The sequence below is a fragment of the Scardinius erythrophthalmus genome (assembly GCF_964197995.2).
Source record: "Scardinius erythrophthalmus genome assembly, chromosome: 1".
Taxonomy (NCBI): Eukaryota; Metazoa; Chordata; class Actinopteri; order Cypriniformes; family Leuciscidae; genus Scardinius; species Scardinius erythrophthalmus.
The window spans coordinates 49,909,558-49,928,152 of record NC_138221.1 but is presented as its reverse complement, the minus strand read 5'-3'; the positions used below and the strand labels follow the sequence as shown (position 1 = coordinate 49,928,152).

General features: G+C 38.2%; 1 protein-coding gene across 1 annotated transcript in view; it reads left to right on the top strand.

Moving 5' to 3' along the window:
• LOC308700176 (inactive phospholipase C-like protein 2) overlaps nucleotides 1-11,213 on the top strand; it is a 68,630-nt gene extending 57,417 nt beyond the window's left edge. Inside the window, exons 4-6 of the mRNA XM_081381618.1 lie at nucleotides 1,125-1,200; nucleotides 6,544-6,653; nucleotides 10,311-11,213. Of these exons, the coding sequence (XP_081237744.1) occupies nucleotides 1,125-1,200; nucleotides 6,544-6,653; nucleotides 10,311-10,505 (381 nt within the window). The 3' untranslated portion in view covers nucleotides 10,506-11,213. The remainder of the gene's footprint in view (nucleotides 1-1,124; nucleotides 1,201-6,543; nucleotides 6,654-10,310) is intronic.
• Nucleotides 11,214-18,595: the final 7,382 nt, after the last annotated feature.

The following is an 18,595-nucleotide window of genomic DNA, read 5'->3' as shown; positions in this document are numbered from 1 at the left end:
AATTCATACAGAATAAGTTTTTATATATATATATATAGATATATAAAAATGCAGAAAGTTTTGTGTAATGGGTAGGTTTAGGGGTAGGGTTCGTGTAAGGGAGAGAGAATATACAGTTTGTACAGTATAAAAACCATTACGTCTATGACGAGTCCCCACAAAGATAGCGAACCAGATGTGTGTGTGTGTGTGTGTGTATGTGTGGACATGTTTTTCTACACCGGTGGGGACTTAAACCTGAATGCACACAGACTCATGGGGACTCGTGTCACCGTGGGGACCTAAATTGAGGTCCCCATGGTTACAAAAGCTTATAAATCATACAGAATTAGTTTTTTTGAAAATGTAAAAATGCAGAATGTCTCCTGTGATGGGTAGGTTTAGGGGTAAGGGCAGTGTAAGGGGATAGAATATACAGTTTGTACAGTATAAAAACCATTACGTCTATGGAGAGTCCTCACAAAGATAGTGCACCAGACATGTGTGTGTGTGTGTGTGTGTGTGTGTGTGTGTGTGTGTGTGTGTGTGTGTGTGTGTGTGTGTGTGTGTGTGTGTGTGTGTCAGTGCACGTCAGCCCAAGTACAGATTGGCTGTGTAGGATTTCCACTTTGAATTAGGCCTCCATCAGTGTCAAAATAACTATGATTTGTCAAGTGTCAAAGTATTTGTTAGACTGTAAATCAGGAATGTATTCAATTTTGAATAATTTATTTGACAAATCTCTGACAACACCAGATTAGACCAGCATGAATTTCTATGTTGGTGCTTTCAGGTTCACAACATACTGATTCACATCATAAAAACTCAGTGCCTAAGCAGTTTATCATATGTGGGTGCATATACTGTGTATTAATGCGTGCATGCTCTTGATTCTAAATTTAGCTATAAACAGTGTCATTACACTAGTAGCAATAACAGAGAAGACAATGAAAGGGCTTTACTGCAAGAAGCTATCTCATCTGGCCTGTGAAATGCAGCTCAATCTCTTCTGTCAATACAGCTTATTACTGAGTGTGTGTATGTGTTTGTGAGTTTGGGCTTCTCTGGGGAGGGCTTGCCTGATCTGGAAGTCTCACTTCCTGCTGAGACCTGACTTCCTGTTTCCTGTTTTTGGTTTCCTAAAGATGATCCAGACGAGTCGTACACTGATCGAATCAGCCGACGGCGTGTACTCTAAACTTACACAAGCACAGCGAGCAGGTATCGTTGCACAAACACACATACAGTACAATTAGGCATTTTTAATGACTGTAATGTTTTTGTCTGTTTACTCATGGAGCAACAGGAAGCATAAACCATTGCACACACATATTTTCCTCCACGGTTAATAATCAGTGTACCCCTTGATGATCTATTTTGTAGCTGAAGTGAATTATTTTTCAGAGCACAGTGGAAAGCTATGTTTTTCATCTCTTTTTGCATTCTTTTTAATCATCTGACCTCATGGACGTATAAAATAGCCCGGGGACTTTTTTTGTTACCCACTTTTGGCATGAAACACACATACCAACAGACACAATTGTCTATTACTTTGAAGTGATGCAAGGTGGCTTGTGCCCTAAAGCCTTCGACTGTGTTCACATAGATAAAGCTAAGATTTGAGCAAGAGAAAGAGAGAGAAAATGTTAACAGGATATTTATTTGAAAAACTATTTAAAACTATATGTTAACTATAACTTATCATGATTTTTTTTTTTTTTTTTTTTTACATAAATTAATAAAGTGATTCACCTAGAGGGGTCATGCGAAGCAGGGATTTTACAGTGGAAAACACAATCACATTTTAAGACACCACAGAGAATAGCATATGATATCATGCTGGCTTCTGTTTTTAACAACAAATGAAAATAGTAGCAAACTACAGTTCAAAAAAGAAAAGGCTGCATTTATTTGATCAAAAATACAGTAAAACAGTAGAAATTGTAAAACTTTATGTCAGTTTAAAATAACTGTTTTTCATTTTTATATTTTAAAATGTAATTTATTCTTATGATGGCAAAGCTGAATTTTCAGCATCATTACCCCAGTCTTCAGTGTCACATGATCCTTCAGAAATCATTCTAATATGATGATTTGGTGCTCAAGAAACTTCTTTTATCAATATAATCTTTTCATTATATATTATCTTATTATTATCAATGTTGAAAACAGCTGTGCTGCTTAATATTTCTTTGATGAAAAAAAAAGTTCAAAAGAATAGCATTTATTTGCAATAGAATTTTTTTTTTTTGCAACATTGTAAATCTTTACTGTCACTTTTGATCAATTTAATGAATCCTTGCTGAAAAGTGAACAAATCTTTCTAAGCCCAAACTTTAGAATGGTATTACACATTAAAAATGTGAAAATATATCATCTACAGCAAGTTTGTAGATCCTCTATTCTCATCATACAAATTTGCTGGTCATAGTTCACCAAATTGTAACTGTTGTACACACAAAACGTGATACTGCTGTACATGAGATTGTGTTGCTGGTGTCTGGCGTCCACATGCTTATCAGTGGAAGTCAATTTAGTGCAGCATCTAGTGTGACCGTGGCATTAGGCATGACATAACACAATTAAGTCTGTAATTGTTATTGATAAAAATGGGAAATAATCTAAAATCTTCCGCCAAGAACTATAGTTCATTGTTTGTGGTTTCCAAGCAACACAATGCATTAATACAGAATGTGTGCATTAATATGTATGTGTGTTTATAGTAATTTTACAGCAGCTTTGAATGCAGCGTATCCAATTGGAACCTAAAGTCGAAACAATCAGTTTTATATAACGCTCCGCCAGAACCCCTGGCTGGCTATGTGTCACCATGTTAATGGAGAAATCTGCTTTAGAGAGCAATAGAGTGTCAGTAAATAAACAAGGTTGGCGTGCTCTAGCGCTGTCTCCTCGCCCACTCTTTCTCATCTCATGTCCTTCCACCTCCCTCCATCTATCTCGCGCCGGTGGAGAGGTTGAATCATGCCTTTGCTAATGACCTTCTCTGCTCTTACTGGTTTCGGCTCAAAAATAAACACGTTTCTAGCACTCGCCGTCTCTCACATTCTGCCGTGCGGATCTGGACTTGTCCATCTGAGTGTCACAGCTGCCGATCTGAACCTTAATTAGCAGCGTGAGGGGAGGGGGGCAGCTGTTTGAGAGAGACAGAGAGCTGTGGGGCGCTGATAGCCTTGTCCAGCACCTCTCCATTCTAATAAACACTTCGGTCAAACTCTGCTAATTAAAAGTGAGTTACGTAATTAAGATGGAGAGGATTGAGAGCTAGGACAAGTATAACTGTCCGTTCCTGCTCTCATCTTAAGATGATTAATCGTGTCCCATGGTTGCTTAAGGCAAGGGTCTTCAACCGGGGGTCCGCAACGTTACTGCAGGGAGTCCGCCAATTAATGTTTGATCATACACTCTAAAAATGCTGGGTTGTTTTGACCCAATTTTGGGTCAAATATGGACAAACCCAGCTTTTGGGTTAAATTTATAAATTGCGTTTTTAATCCAACATTTGGGTTTGTCCATATTTGACCCAAAATTGGGTCAAAACAACCCAGCATTTTTAAGAGTGTACATAATTTTTGTCAAACAATTAAAACATGGGTAAAAAAACATTACAAAGTCAAATGCTTATCGCCCTCAAATGAAAGCAAGAGCACCCTCAGTAGATACTGTAATAATATCATATTGGAGAACACTTCAGTGCGTATTTGTGTTTGCGCTCTGAACGTCAAATGTTTCTATTAATATGTGTTTTTGCAGCGGTGAAAAATGGAGCCAATCACAGACATTTTTGTTGATCGCTCGAACGCAATGTCCAATCAAAGTTGTTTGATTTAGTCAGAATTCACTCCGGATTTAAAATAGCGGAGTTTGTGTAGACATCTGTGTAGACACGATGTAGGAGATTAATTGTGCAGTGATAAAAATATGGCTTGTCAAAAAAGATATGCATTGTAAATACAGACAAATAGATTAATAGAAAAATATATAAAAAAAAAGAAATTGCATTTCTTTTCCAATTATTTGTAATAGTACATAATCATAAGACATAATAAGCCTTGCTGTACATTCTTGTTATGGTGGAGCCGTTACATTGCATCTGCACTTTACTAGAGAAGCCTGACTAATTTCAATGTGAAGTTTTAGTAAACGTTAAGCTAAAGCTCAAGTAATTGTTTAATTGTCCCTCTGACATTAAAATTAAAATGTTTGAGGACTCTGCAAATCCATTAAATTTAAAATCTCAATTTTAACAATGAAATGTGCATAAAACAATAACGTGCATAGTTCAAAGCTACTGTCTAACATAATATAACTATCATAATGTGGTTGGTTTCTATTAATATCAAAGGCTAGAAAATTATATTTTCTCTTGAAATTGCTTTTACCATTGTTTTTCCCTGGCATCCGTGATTCATCAGAATAGATGGATGGATGGATGGATGGATGTTTCAGGCCTAACTCTCACACTTAATGGAAATACATGTGTCTATATGCATTTAAACACACACACATGCATTGATCTAAATATACTAACTGTATAACTGCTTATACAGTTTAAGTTCGTAATAATCTACAGTACTTGACATGCCAAAATTCCCTTTCCGAGGGCTTCGTCATCTCCGCATTGAGACAGCTATTCAATACTGCCCGTAACTAACACAATCTTTCTTTCAATTCATCACAATCGCTCAATCCTGTATTTTATCCTGTTACTTTAATCCTGTCCTTCATTTCTTCCCTTAATCCTTTTCTTCATCCATCTCCTTTTCTCTTGCCTCCATCGTGACACCTCCGACTCAACGATTCCATCCGACACGCAAACATGTCACATCCGATCGTCCAGTCAGGAGGCAACCTATTCTAAGAGGATCACCATACATCACCATTGCCATAGCAACCACATTAAATGTAACAAGGCAACTTTGTCTGTCATTAAACACTCTCTCATCTGTATCAAACTTCAAAGGCTCTCAGACACAAACACACGTAGCTGTCCTCTCATTCGGTGACAGCTCAGAAATGTACATTGTGTGAAAATGATGGTTCTTCCGGCAAATCTGTTGTCATTTGCAGCCCTTCCTCGCTCTGTGCCCTTGAACATGTGGAGCTGCAGATGAGCTCATTTAGATAACAATGTTGTCAGTATACTGACATAGTAAGCAAATAAACTTGAATGAGCATGGCTGTACTCTTTTACAGCTGTGGCCTCGGGGCCTCTTTAAAATCACATGAATGCTGAGCAACTACAGCCCATTTTACTTAAAAAGAGTATTTATGACATGTATTTAGCTAGCCTTGCAGTAGCAGCGTCTGTTGGCATAAATTTGGCTGTGGAGATGAGAGGAGCTGTTCTTGGAATGAATCCCAGCTGAGTGAAGTGGACGGTGGGCAGGTGTTAGGGAACGTTTTGACACCTTCAGGCTTACGCCTGGAGAGAGTATGTCTGGACTTGCACAAATACACTCTCAGACATTTCTCTTACACACGTGCACTTGCCTGCTGCAGCTGAGAGCCCACATCGTATATAGCGTTTCATTCAGGATGTCACAAGTGTATGTTCTGCAGGTTTTGGGGAAAAAAGAGTGTGAAAACCTATAGTAAAGTTCAAACAGGCAATGCATTCAAGAAACAATAAGTGGCATCACTTGTATGCTGTTGCTTCTTTTAACCTTTGTCTTATTTATGGAAATAGTCGGAGCCGATGTCTCGTGGGCGGGGCTCCGACATGAGTTCGAGTCATGGCTCGCAGGCCTTTCCCGAACCCATCCCCCTCTCTCTCCCACTTCACTTGCTGTCTACACTATACTCTCAGTAAAGGGAAAAACGCCAAAAATAAATAAAATAAAAAGAGTAGAAATAGTCAAATTTTGAGATATAGAGTCGCAATTGAAAGATGTAAACTGAAAGATAATTGTGACAAAATTCACCAACAGAAAGTACCATGGTATTCTTTGAAGTACTTTGGAGTACCATTTAAATACCAGTAGTCTTTTAATTCCATGATTTATATCAAAGTACCATGGTATTGACACAGTAGATTTTCGTGATGGCTATAAAATTCCCTTTTGTTTACGAGGCAGAACATTTTTTTTGATGGCGTCGTCTGACATAAAGTTCAGCCTTCAGATTGGCTTACTTTCTGCCACTGAGATGCTGTTAACAAACGTTTTTTAAATCGTCCAGTTGGCCTTTCATCAGCTCTATTGTTTGAAGCAGATACTTTTTTTCACATACTGTTTGCATTTTAGTACATCCATCTGTCCATCCATCCATTCGTCACAGTGCTCTGTTTGTTTTTTCCTGTCACTGTGGCTGTTTCTGCTATGAATGATATATGGAGTGAGTCACGACTGCGATTCGGTTGCCCTGTGGCGGCGTTTCAGGAAAAAAAACAGCTTCTAACAATAACAATACGCCCATATTACTCTGTGATGTCTTTGCCCATATGTTTACAAAGCATATTCTTGAGATTCATGTTATACTGGCTAGCAATTATTGTCTGTGTCTTTCATAAATACTATAACAAATGCTGCTTTATTGCACTTTTAGGATTGGACTTTCATGAGGATCTGCATAGAATCGGGGCAAGAGAAGGACTGAAAGGGAGGAAGTTGCAGAAGGCCATGGAGAGTTACGCATGGAACATCACTGTGCTGAAGGTTTGTACCTTTTCTGTATATTATGGGCTGAGGGATGTGTATACCACGGTCACCTCTTCTTTACCTTATTTAGGACAAGATAAAACACTTTTGTTTAGGGGATAATCATTACAGGCTTGCTTATAGGTTTGCTTTCAGTGCTACTACTCGGAGTGTCTCCTGGCAGGCGGCACAACCAATCAGGTTTCAAGCTAGTCGAGACTACAATTAAATATCTGTTCTCCTGATATCGTTGTGTACCTTACAATGTAGATTTTTCTTTAACCTGCACTCTGAAGCCTTGGAACTACAGAACATGATCATTTATAAAATGAATATGGGTGTTGATTATGAAAGACATGACAATCAAAGTGTATAGTGCAATTATATCAATGTTTCATATTATTGCTCATACAAAAGTTTTGACAAATATAGTATTGTCCTTAATATAGGATCTCCAAATTGAAGGATCTCCATATTTTAAAGTTAAATATATTTAAAATTAATTATAATTAAAAAAAAAAAAGTTTTATCAAAGAATCCAGAAAAATGTCACTATTTCCACAAAAATATTAAGCAGCATAACTGTTTTCAGCACTACTTCAACTACTACCTCTACTACTAATAATAATAATAGTAATAATAATAATAATAGTTTCTTGAGCAGCAAATCAGAAAATGGTTAAATTACACTTTTGAATTGTAATAATATTTCACAATATTACTATTTTTACTGTATTTCTAAATAAAAAATGTAGCCTTAGTGAGTAACAATAGTGAATCTTAATATATATATTACCCATTATCTCACCAACTCTGTGATAGGTAATTTGTGCACATTGCTAACAACATCATCAGACATTTATATCTGTATTCCTGGCAACATGCTGAACCTAAAACATAAGATCTTCATAAAGTAAAAATATCCCTCTCTTTTGTTTAATCCCTTTCCCTCTCTCTCTGTTTAATCACTCTTGCTCTCTCTTTATCTCTCTGCAGATGTGTTGATTTATTTATGGTGTTCATGATAAGATAAGCTTTGCTAAAGTGCCATGTTTTCTAACAGATTAATTGTGTCCGTACTTATGTAAACAGATAAACCGGACACAGTGGGAACAAAGATTAGATGTCACCTTTAGTGTGTGATAGTGTTAATGAAAGTGTCAAATTGCGGAACAACAATGCGGATGGGTCTCTGGTCTAGTTGTGGATTTAAGCACTAAAGAGGCCTAAAAGGGATTGAACTATGTGTATCTCACATAATCCTTCCTGTTTGTGTGTCCTAGTGTGCATGAGCTGATTTATTTACTTATTTACTGAATGTAGTTACATACATTTTAAAGCCACACTTGAAATGTATTACTTCAGGGTGTGTGTGTATGTGTGTGTGTGTGTGTGTGTATATATATATATATATATATATATATATATATATATATATATATATATATATATATATATATATATATATATATATATATATATATGCCAAGTTCTGTCATGAAACTCTAGAAGGCACAGGCTGAAGGGCCCTTAACGCAAACTGATTTACAGCTTTAACTAGGTGAAATAACATTAGCAAGGTGATTGGTTCATGTCGCATCTGCAGCCAATGAGCTTGCTGCTCAACATTTAAATGGCTGGTAACCATTCACTATAGCAGTTTGCAGCACGCTTTCAGAGTTCGTCTAAACCCCTCCACCTTCCCCAGCTCCACCTGTATAGATCTGCTATGTGTAATTGATTGTTGCTATTTGTGCAGCAGCAGTGTGTTTTACATACTCACATCAGCGTAATCTGCGTATGAATTGGCAGTAGTAAGTTCCTGCACTTGCTCTGTGTAGCAGTGTAGCAGATCTATTCCGTCATATCCATTACCATGCTAAAATATTAGCATGGGGGGGGGGTTACAGACCCCTTTATAGTCCCCAGTTTGCCACAACAAAATAGCAAACCTAAGTCGCATTAATTGCCAAGTAAGCAGGCAGTGGCAGTTTTTTTTAATGTTTTTATGAAAATTACTTCAGATCTTAAAAACAAAACAAAAAACCTAATCATTCATTTGAAATACTGTTATTCATTGTGCTCTTAAACCACTTCATTTTATGCTTAATTTGACCTTGTGTGACACATTTGGAGGAGTTAGACGAGTCACTACTCCAGGAAGTGACATCAAACTGTCACCCAGTACATAGAAGCGTTTCATCCAGGCTTTATAAAGTATGTACCACCTTGTCTCGCTGCAGTGCTCTTAGCCTCTCTTCTCCTCACAGCCTAAGAGTCTATATGCGTCACGTCCGTATGCATAATTCATCCGTTTTAAAATGTATAACTTATTTATGGCAAAAGACTCCTCTATCCAGGTCAAGGTGCCTCTTCAGCTCTGGGCACACATGCAGGTGTCCTTCGAGGATCCATATTGGAGCACATGCAGGAAAAGCATCCAGCCGCCTGTATTAGTCTCACCTGTCCTGTCCTGCGTATAAAAGAGTGTTACTGCAGTCTGAATGAGTAGTAACGCAGTGCAGCTGATGTTGCAGTGCTCTACTTGGGAGTTGTCATCAAATTGAGCATAGTTAATTCTGTTTTACTCTGGTTCTCTAATAGGAACGCTAGGTGACCATAGTGCAGTTTTCCACCATGTCCTGAAAGCTCTTCATCGGCTGGTTCATGTTTGAATCATAAATGATAACTCAGGGGAAGTCATTTTGAGAAATTAAAAATCTGGATTTTAACTGCTGAAATAGACAAATAAGCTTCACTCTATCATATCTTATCATTTCTTATCTAGTCATTTGACAGGGAAATCGCTAGTTTTGTCCAACGCTCAGATTTATAACGATCAAGAATCGAGGCTAGGAAGAACTGGTGTCCTTGTGAGAGAGTTAGAAAGCAAATTTATGTGCGGTTGTGCATGTTTTGCTGGTGAAGGTTTGCATGGTTTGGTAATATGTCCTTGTATATTAGCATTTATTTATTATTTCCCTTCAAAATGTCTTCTCACACACATAAATACATACATACTGATTTAAGGGACACACACAGGATGAGAAGACAAACTGTCCTGATCCTCTTTCCCCTCCCTTCCTTGTCCCATCCTCTTACACTCTGTCCCCTTCATCCAGTCCTTTCTGGGACATTTCCAGAAAGAGCGGTGATTTATTGGGAATATTCTAGCACTGCTGTTGTTTATGCAGTGCCACCGACTTTACCATCTAGTGTTAGACTGACCCCTGCAGGCTGGATACTTTCAGTGCATAAGAGGATTTTATATTCTGTTTTTTTTTTTTTTTTTTTAACATTACCTTTATATACATTTTCACATTTTGACAACGAGAACCGACAAATGAACAGAGAACAAAGAGGAACTTAGATACACAATGATAATGCTTGTTAAATTAATGTCCATTGGAGACTAGAAGAAAGGAAACGGGTAACTGAAGAGAAACAAATTAAAAGTCCATGAAAATGAAAATAAACACAAACAGAAAGTGTGTGTGTGTTAGTTTTTTATTTTTTTTATTTTTTATATGTAATACATTTTTTGTTTTAAGATTCCTTCATACTATGTTAAGATCACAGTTGATCACACCTCCTGCATGGATTTTTTTTCTTTCTGCAACTTCAGAAGTTCTCGACATCAGTGGTTATACTTCTCTATTTTGTCCTGTCTTTTAGGGCCAGGCGGACCTGTTGAAGCACGCGAAAGGAGAAGCGGTAGACACTTTGCGACAGATTCAGTGTGCTGCTCACTCATGCGGCTTGGCCAAGAACGGAGCCTCCACGTCCCCTGCCTCTCCTCTACTGCCGCCCCATGCGCGGCCCCTCCACACCATCCACGAGACTGAGACGGACAGCACCACCCTGCACTGAGAGAGAGAGAGAGAAAGAAAACAATCTGGGACCTATTTAGTCCAGAGAAAGGGATCAGTAAAGGAAAGAGTCAGGTGCATTGAGTCAGTGAAGGACACACTGGAGACAGTTTAATTTTGATCAGCGCACTTTACTCTCTTCCCAGCTCCGCAACGCCTGCCGGGCTCGGGTCTTAGATTGGTACCCCCACCATATAGTCGTGTTATAAAGGATTACAGTGACCTGCACTCCTGTGACACAGCTGCTGTTGAAAATTAGCTGTGATCACCTTCTCTAGCCACGACTCCCACAAGCCCCAAATCTCAATCATTTGCACTCATTTAAAGGGATAATTCAACCAAAATTTTTAATTCTGTCATTATTTACTCTCACTCATGTTGTTCCAAACCTTTATGACCTTCTTTCTTCTGTGGAACACAAAAGAAGATATGCTGAAAATAATTGTTTTTGTGGTTTTTGTCCGTTGAGTGAAAGTCAATGGGATTCAAAGATGTTTTGGAGACCATTGACTTTCATTGACTGGATATAAACAATTCAAATATTCTTCAAAATATCTACTTTTGTGAAATTTGATGTTAGGCTGCAGTAAGTCTAAAATTGGTCAAAACCGTATGGAGGGTATCAATCTTAAACCTCCAGATTGAGCAAGATTTTTCAAAAAGTGCAAAACTACTCTGAGCTAACAAAGAGAACAAAGAGAGCTTCAGTAAAAATAGAGCAGAACAGAAAATAAAAAGTACATGTGAAAGGCAAAGGTTTACACCAACATAGTTTACACCTCCTCAGTTCACACTAACATGATAGAACCAACTGAAGACTCTCACTCCCCCTGCTGGCTTCTCTACGCATTTTTTATTCATTTTACAACTGTAAGCTCAATACACCTTGGTCCTAAAAGGGCCTTTCTCTGGGTGGCATGTGTGTGAGAGTGTGTGCATATATATATATATATATATATATGTATGCTTGATGCGTATGTGAAGTATTTTGAATAAGGAAAAGTGTGTATATCGTTTTTAAACTGGAAACTGGACACGTCCCATTGAGATAGGCTCTACTGTTAAGATTAGAAACTCTGGGAAAATACGGATCTCAATTGTTGAGAAAAGCACCACTGATGATCAGAAAAGCAAATAAATATTTCAATAAATGAAGAATTAATCATTTTAAGTCAAAGTAAAGACACTTGACCATCTCGTTAAGAACACATCACACCTTGTTCATGAATATTGTTATTACTGCTGTTAATATTGTGGGTTGGTGTTAATTAAAATTGAGGTTATTTTATAATTGTGTAAACTAGTGTCATTCTGTACCAGTTTTCATTGGTGGCAACCTCACAGGAACAGGAAGTGTCAGTGTTTGGGAGATATAGTTTGGGTCAAAGATTTTGGGTGTTTACTGTCACATTAATGTCAAATAACATCTTACTGAGATGATGTCTGCCGTTTATAAAGCCCACATGACAACAGAAATGTCTCCAGGTCATTTTTTTTTATACTTGTGTTGCATTACATTTTCAGAATATCAAAGGACATCAATTTAAAAGTTTGGAGTTGGTAAGATTTTCATTTTCTCTCTTATGCTCACCAAGGCTGCATTTATTTGATCAAAAATACGATACGTATAGTAATATTGTGAAATAATATTACAGTTTACATTTTTTTTTATTTTAATATATTTTAAAATGTACCTTATTGTGTTACCTTATTGTGATCTTCAGTGTCACATGATCCTTCAGAAATCAATCAGTTCTTATTATTATGAATGTATTTTCAGGTTCTTAGTCCCCCATCATTATTAATGGTTGATGATACTACTAATTAATAACAGTTTGTATTGTTAATATTATCATTCATTCATTTGTATATATTTTCTAAATATATCTTGTCTTCTTTCTTTTTTTTCCTTTTTTTTTTGTAAAATGTAAAATCCAAATAAAAATACTAAAAAAAAAATTGAAATAGAAATCTTTTTTTTAACATTATGGGCCCTATTTTAACGATCTGAAACGCAAGTGTCATGCGCAAAGCGCAAGTAACTTTGTGGGCGGGTCTTGGGCGCTGTTGCTATTTTCCCGGCGGGATAAATGACTCTTGCGCCAGGCGCAAATCTAAAATGGGTTGGTCTGAAGTAGCTTCATTATTCATAGGTGTGGTTTGGGCATAACGTGAAATAAACCAATCAGAGCGTCATCTCACATTCCCTTTAAGAGCAGGCGCGCTTGTTCTATAGCGGCTTGCTATTATAATGGCGGATTTGCCAGGCGCACGCCAGGAGCGGTTTACAGCCGAGGAGACCGACGTTCTCGTCACGGCCGTAAAAGAGAGAGAAGTTACATTGAAATGGAGAAACCCACCCAAATTAACTTCGGTTAAACAGGCGTATGATAATTTGGGTAAATGTGTAAGCTAGATGTATGCTTTTATAATAAATTGTCTATCTATCTATCTATTGTAATAATGTATGATTTGCAAAAATGAAAACTGCTGCTTCTGTGTAGATGAGAGAATCAAAGTGCGCGTTGTGCACACACTACATTGATTATGGCCAAGCATGCGCCCTTAAAATAGCATATGAATAACATGCGCAACTGACTTTAAACTATTTTTTCCTGGTTAGTGGCGCAATTGTTTTCTAAACCTGCAAAATAGCATGAAGGAACGTTTGCGCCGGAACACGCCTCCTCTTTGCACTGAACCGCCCTGGGGAGCGCAAGTGTATTTCCTAACTTACCAACGCCGCGTCGGTGTACAAAGTCAATTGCGCTGGGTGCCAGATAGGGCCCTATGTCTTTACTGTCACTTTTAGATCAATGTTGTAATACCTTTCTTTTTTTTTTTAAATCTAACTGACCCTGAACGTTTGAACATTAGAGTAGATGACAGAAGATCACAAATGTCTTGGACTGACTGTGCATTCATAAAAATAATTTTGTCAGTGCGTCTCCTGGGAATCAAACCCAAGACTTTGGAACATGACATTGGAACAAACCATTCATATACAGACATTTGCAACTAAGATGATATTTGTGGCATCAGTTTTGAATTCTTTCATGTTTGCATTTCTCTACTCATTTCTTTATAATTAACCGTCTGAAAGACTTGTCCTATGTAGTGTGTTGATGTTGAGACAATTTCCTGTTGTCGAATGCGCATGCGTCGCGTCTGAACGCGTTGTTGTCTTTGGAGCTCTATCGATTTGATTTATAATTCTTGATTTTACTCTTTAAACTTACTTACAACAAACATTTTCTACTTTTCCTCACTGAGAAGCACTATTGCTCAAACCTCATAGTTACAACGCGGACTGTTGAGCAGACGTGTCTCAAGCCTGTTAGTGATTCTACGCTGGATACTCTTATAGGTTACTCCCGGGGATCACGGCTGAACGCGTCTTCTCAACACTCACTTACAAACATTTTTCACCTATCGTGCGTCTACTCTACACCCGTACCACTTAAAAGACGGATTATATCTAAGACGCTTGTCAGAAATTAGTATTAATTGATAGCATCACTGGTAGTGTCGTTGCTAACTTACTGTCCATCTGTTAAAATGGCGAATATATCAGATGCAAGTAGTCTACCTTTTGGTGCAGGTGAGGACACATTTGAGCTGCACGCGGTACAGTCTGAGCTGGAAGCTGTTGAGAAACAGATCCACGACCTTTTAGTGAGACAGGCCGAGCTGAGAGACCGGCGTTTGGCTCTTGAAACATCACGCGCTGATGCTCACAAATCAGAGATTAATGTTACTAACCGGCTGACTCCGACCTCGTCTACTCCGTGCGTTACTCGGCATCGGTCCCGAGCGCCAAGGTCGCGATCAGCCATGGTCTCGTTCACTCCGGCTCCAACACGCCACCACGAAGCCTGGATATTTCCGCAGCGGAAGACGCGAGTCAGGTCTAGACCAAGACCCTCTCCGACCCTCCCGGTTTTCGAGTTATCCACACAAAACCGCTTCTCCGCTCTCCGCGAAACAGAACGCGATGCTTTGATCATCGGTGATTCCATTGTTCGGCACGTCCATGCTACATCAGGTAAAAATAAGGTGCACAGTCACTGCTTTCCTGGTGCTCGTGTTTCTGAAATCGCTGCTCGCGTTCCCGAGATTCTGAACGATAACGAGCGCGTCGGAACTTTGGTATTGCACGCGGGAGTGAACGACATCAGGCTGCGCCAGACGGAAGTTCTGAAGAAAGACTTCAGGAATCTGATCGATACGGTACGCAGCCAGGGCCGGATTAACCATTAGGGCAACTGGGCAATTGCCCAGGGGCCCATGACATCTAGGGGGCCCTGACAGGTAGGAAATACACAGAAATTTTATAAAGTTATCAAACTCTTTACGATCTTCTTCACTGCATAAAGTGCATCTACGCGGGTTCACGCGACTTTCCTCCCTCCCCGCTGAACGCCAGCGATTACTAATTCGTGAAATGCACTCCCGCTGGTTGAGCGCGGTGAAGTTCGTTTCAGTTTCGATATTAGCCGGAAATTTGTTCTATAGGGTCGGTAGTCTAACAAAGATATCAATAGCAAGATTAGTCTTAACATTATGTGACCATTGTGTATCGACATGATGAAATATTCCTTCAAAATCATTTGTGCATTAATGCTGCATAATTATACCTGAGAATGCTTTGACGCGTTTCCACAGCGCACGATGCGAGGGAATGTCTGCCAATTCCACCAACTGCGTTAAACGTAGTCTATCATTTGTATTATTTAAAATTACTTTTAACATTTAAAAACAGACGTTTTCAAATCCCAAAGCTTGCAGAAGGTTCCTAATGTCAATACTGACTTTACAGCTATACAGCTTTCCTGGTAGCCTTGAGTAAATTAACATGTCTAAGAAAATGATTCATAAAACGTATAAATATCAGCTGAGCCTATGTTTATTTTCGTCACTGACACAGACGAAAATGAAAAGACTATCAGTCAAAGTTCAGCTTTAGGAGAGGTAGAAATAGGCCAGTATAAGAATACTGAGAGAATAAGAAATATGAAGATGAGGAGAGCGCAGACAAATAATCTAATGACAAGGTTTTAAAGATAGCCTATTTCTTATAATTTTTTGGCCTTCAAAAGTCCTAAATTGCACATATGTAGGTCAGAGAAATCCAAATTTTCTCGGGGGAGCATGCCCCCGAACCCCCCTAACTACGGGGGCCTTGAGTCTTGTTGCCCAGGGCACAGGAAATTGTTAATCCGGCCCTGTACGCAGCACATCGCCTGATATAACGATCATTGTGTCAGGACCGCTTCCCACGTACCGTCTAGGACATGACAAGTTTAGTAGATTATTCGCGCTAAATGAATGGTTAACGTCATGGTGCAATGAGCAGAAACTGCTCTTTGTAAATAATTGGAATCTGTTTTGGGAGCGTCCTAGGCTATACCGTGCTGATGGCTTACACCCAAACAGATTCGGATCGGATCTTCTGTCAGATAACATCTCCAAAATGTTAAATACCTTTTGACTAGTAACCAAAAGTCCAAATCATAGTCTCTGCTGCACCAAATTAACTGATATAAATAGTAGTGTAGAACATTGCATAGAAACTGTGTCTATTCCTCGTTTAGTGCGATCAAATAATAAATCTACTGCAGGATCTAGGAAAAATCTAATTGTTATTAAAACAGAAAATGTTGCTATTAGTAAACAAAAACAATTTCTAAAGCTAGGTCTTTTAAACATTAGATCACTCACACCTAAGGCAGTTATTGTAAATGAAATAGTCACAGATAATAGCATAGATGTACTTTGCCTTACTGAAACCTGGCTTAAACCAAATGATTATTTCGGTCTAAATGAGTCTACTCCATCAGGATACTCCTATAAGCACGAGCCCCGTCTGATTGGTCGTGGCGGCGGTATTGCAACTATCTATAGAGATATTCTCAATGTTACTCAGAAAACGGGTTATAAGTTTATTTCATTTGAAGTACTTGTACTAAATGTTACGCTCTTAGATGATAGAAAAACATCCCTATTATCTTTAGCCTTGGCTACCGTATATAGACCACCAGGGCCTTACGCTGATTTCCTAAAAGAATTTGCAAATTTTCTCTCAGATCTATTGGTCAATGTCGATAAAATATTAATTGTTGGAGATTTTAACATACACGTAGATAATCAAAATGATACGTTAGGGGCTGCGTTTATAGACTTATTAAACTCCTTTGGGGTTAAGCAAAACGTTACCGGACCAACTCATCGTTTTAATCATACACTCGATTTAATTATATCACATGGAACCGATCCAACCGATATAGATATCATTCCGCAAAGTGATGATGTAACTGACCATTACATGGTAACTTGCATATTACGTACCCCGGTAATATATCATGCTGCGCCGCGTTATCGATTAGGCAGAACAATCCTTCCATCCACCATAGATAATTTTTCAAATTGCTTATCGGATCTGTCTCAGCTGCTGCCTGAACCTAAACAAACAGATGAACTAGACGAACTAACCAGCACTATGAGCACCGTTCTCTCTGGAAAATGGGATATTGTTGCACCTATGAGACTAAAAAAGGTCAGAGAGAAAATTAAAGCACCATGGTACAACAATACTACTCGTGTTCTAAAGAGAGAAACCCGTAATTTAGAGCGTAAATGGAAACAAACTAATTTAGAGGTTTTTAGAATCGCTTGGAAAGACAGTACGTCACGCTATAAAAAGGCCCTAAAAGCGGCCAGGGCTGAGCATCTCCGCAAACTAATAGAAAATAACCAAAACAATCCTAGGTTCTTATTTAACACCGTGGCTAGACTAACAAATAAACAAGCGTCACCTGAACAAAATATTCCGTTACAGTTTAGTAGTAATGATTTCATGAATTTTTTCACTGAGAAAATAGAAAACATCAGATCCACAATTGTAAACGTTCAATCTTCAATCGCGCCTTATAATTCAGCCTCGATTATCACCCCGCAAGAACAATTACAGTGCTTTACAACTATAGAACAAAAAGAGTTAAATAAATTTATCATTTCCTCTAAAACAACAACATGTTTATTAGATCCCATACCAACTAAACTATTGAAAGAAGTGTTACCTATAGTGGAAGAGCCTCTCCTCAATATTATTAACTCGTCTTTATCTTTAGGTCATGTTCCAAGAACATTTAAATTGGCAGTTATAAAACCACTCATTAAGAAACCACAATTAGACCCAAATAACCTAGCAAATTATAGACCCATTTCAAATCTTCCTTTTATGTCCAAAATATTAGAAAAAGTTGTGTCTGCCCAACTGGGCTCTTTCTTGCAAGAAAATGACACCTATGAAAAGTTTCAGTCTGGGTTCAGGCCGCATCATAGCACTGAAACTGCGCTCGTTAAAATCACAAATGATTTACTCTTAGCTTCTGACCAAGGCTGTATCTCAATACTAGTTTTACTTGATCTTAGTGCTGCGTTCGATACTATAGATCACACAATACTCTTAGATCGGCTACAAAACTATACCGGTGTTCAAGGACAAGCATTAAGCTGGTTCAGATCATACCTATCTGACCGCTACCATTTTGTCTATTTAAACGGAGAAAAATCGATCATAACTCCAGTAAACTATGGAGTGCCGCAAGGATCTGTGTTAGGCCCTCTATTATTCTCAATATATATGCTGCCACTTGGAAATATTATAAGGAAACATGGAATTAGTTTCCATTGTTATGCTGATGACACTCAACTATATATTTCATCACGGCCGGATGAAAACGCTAAATTATCCAAATTGACAGAGTGTGTTAAAGATACAAAAGATTGGATGACGCACAATTTTCTTTTATTAAATCCAGATAAGACAGAGGTAATACTTATCGGTTCAAAAAACCGCCCACAAAACCTCTCACAATACAACTTTAACATAGTAGGGTGTCCTGTTACTTTATCCTCTACAGTAAAAGACCTGGGTGTTATATTAGATTGTAACTTGTCTTTTGAAAATCATATTTCATATGTTACAAAAACAGCATTTTTTCACCTTAGAAATATTGCTAAATTACGTAACATGCTATCTGTCTCTGATGCAGAAAAGCTAGTTCATGCATTCATGACCTCGAGACT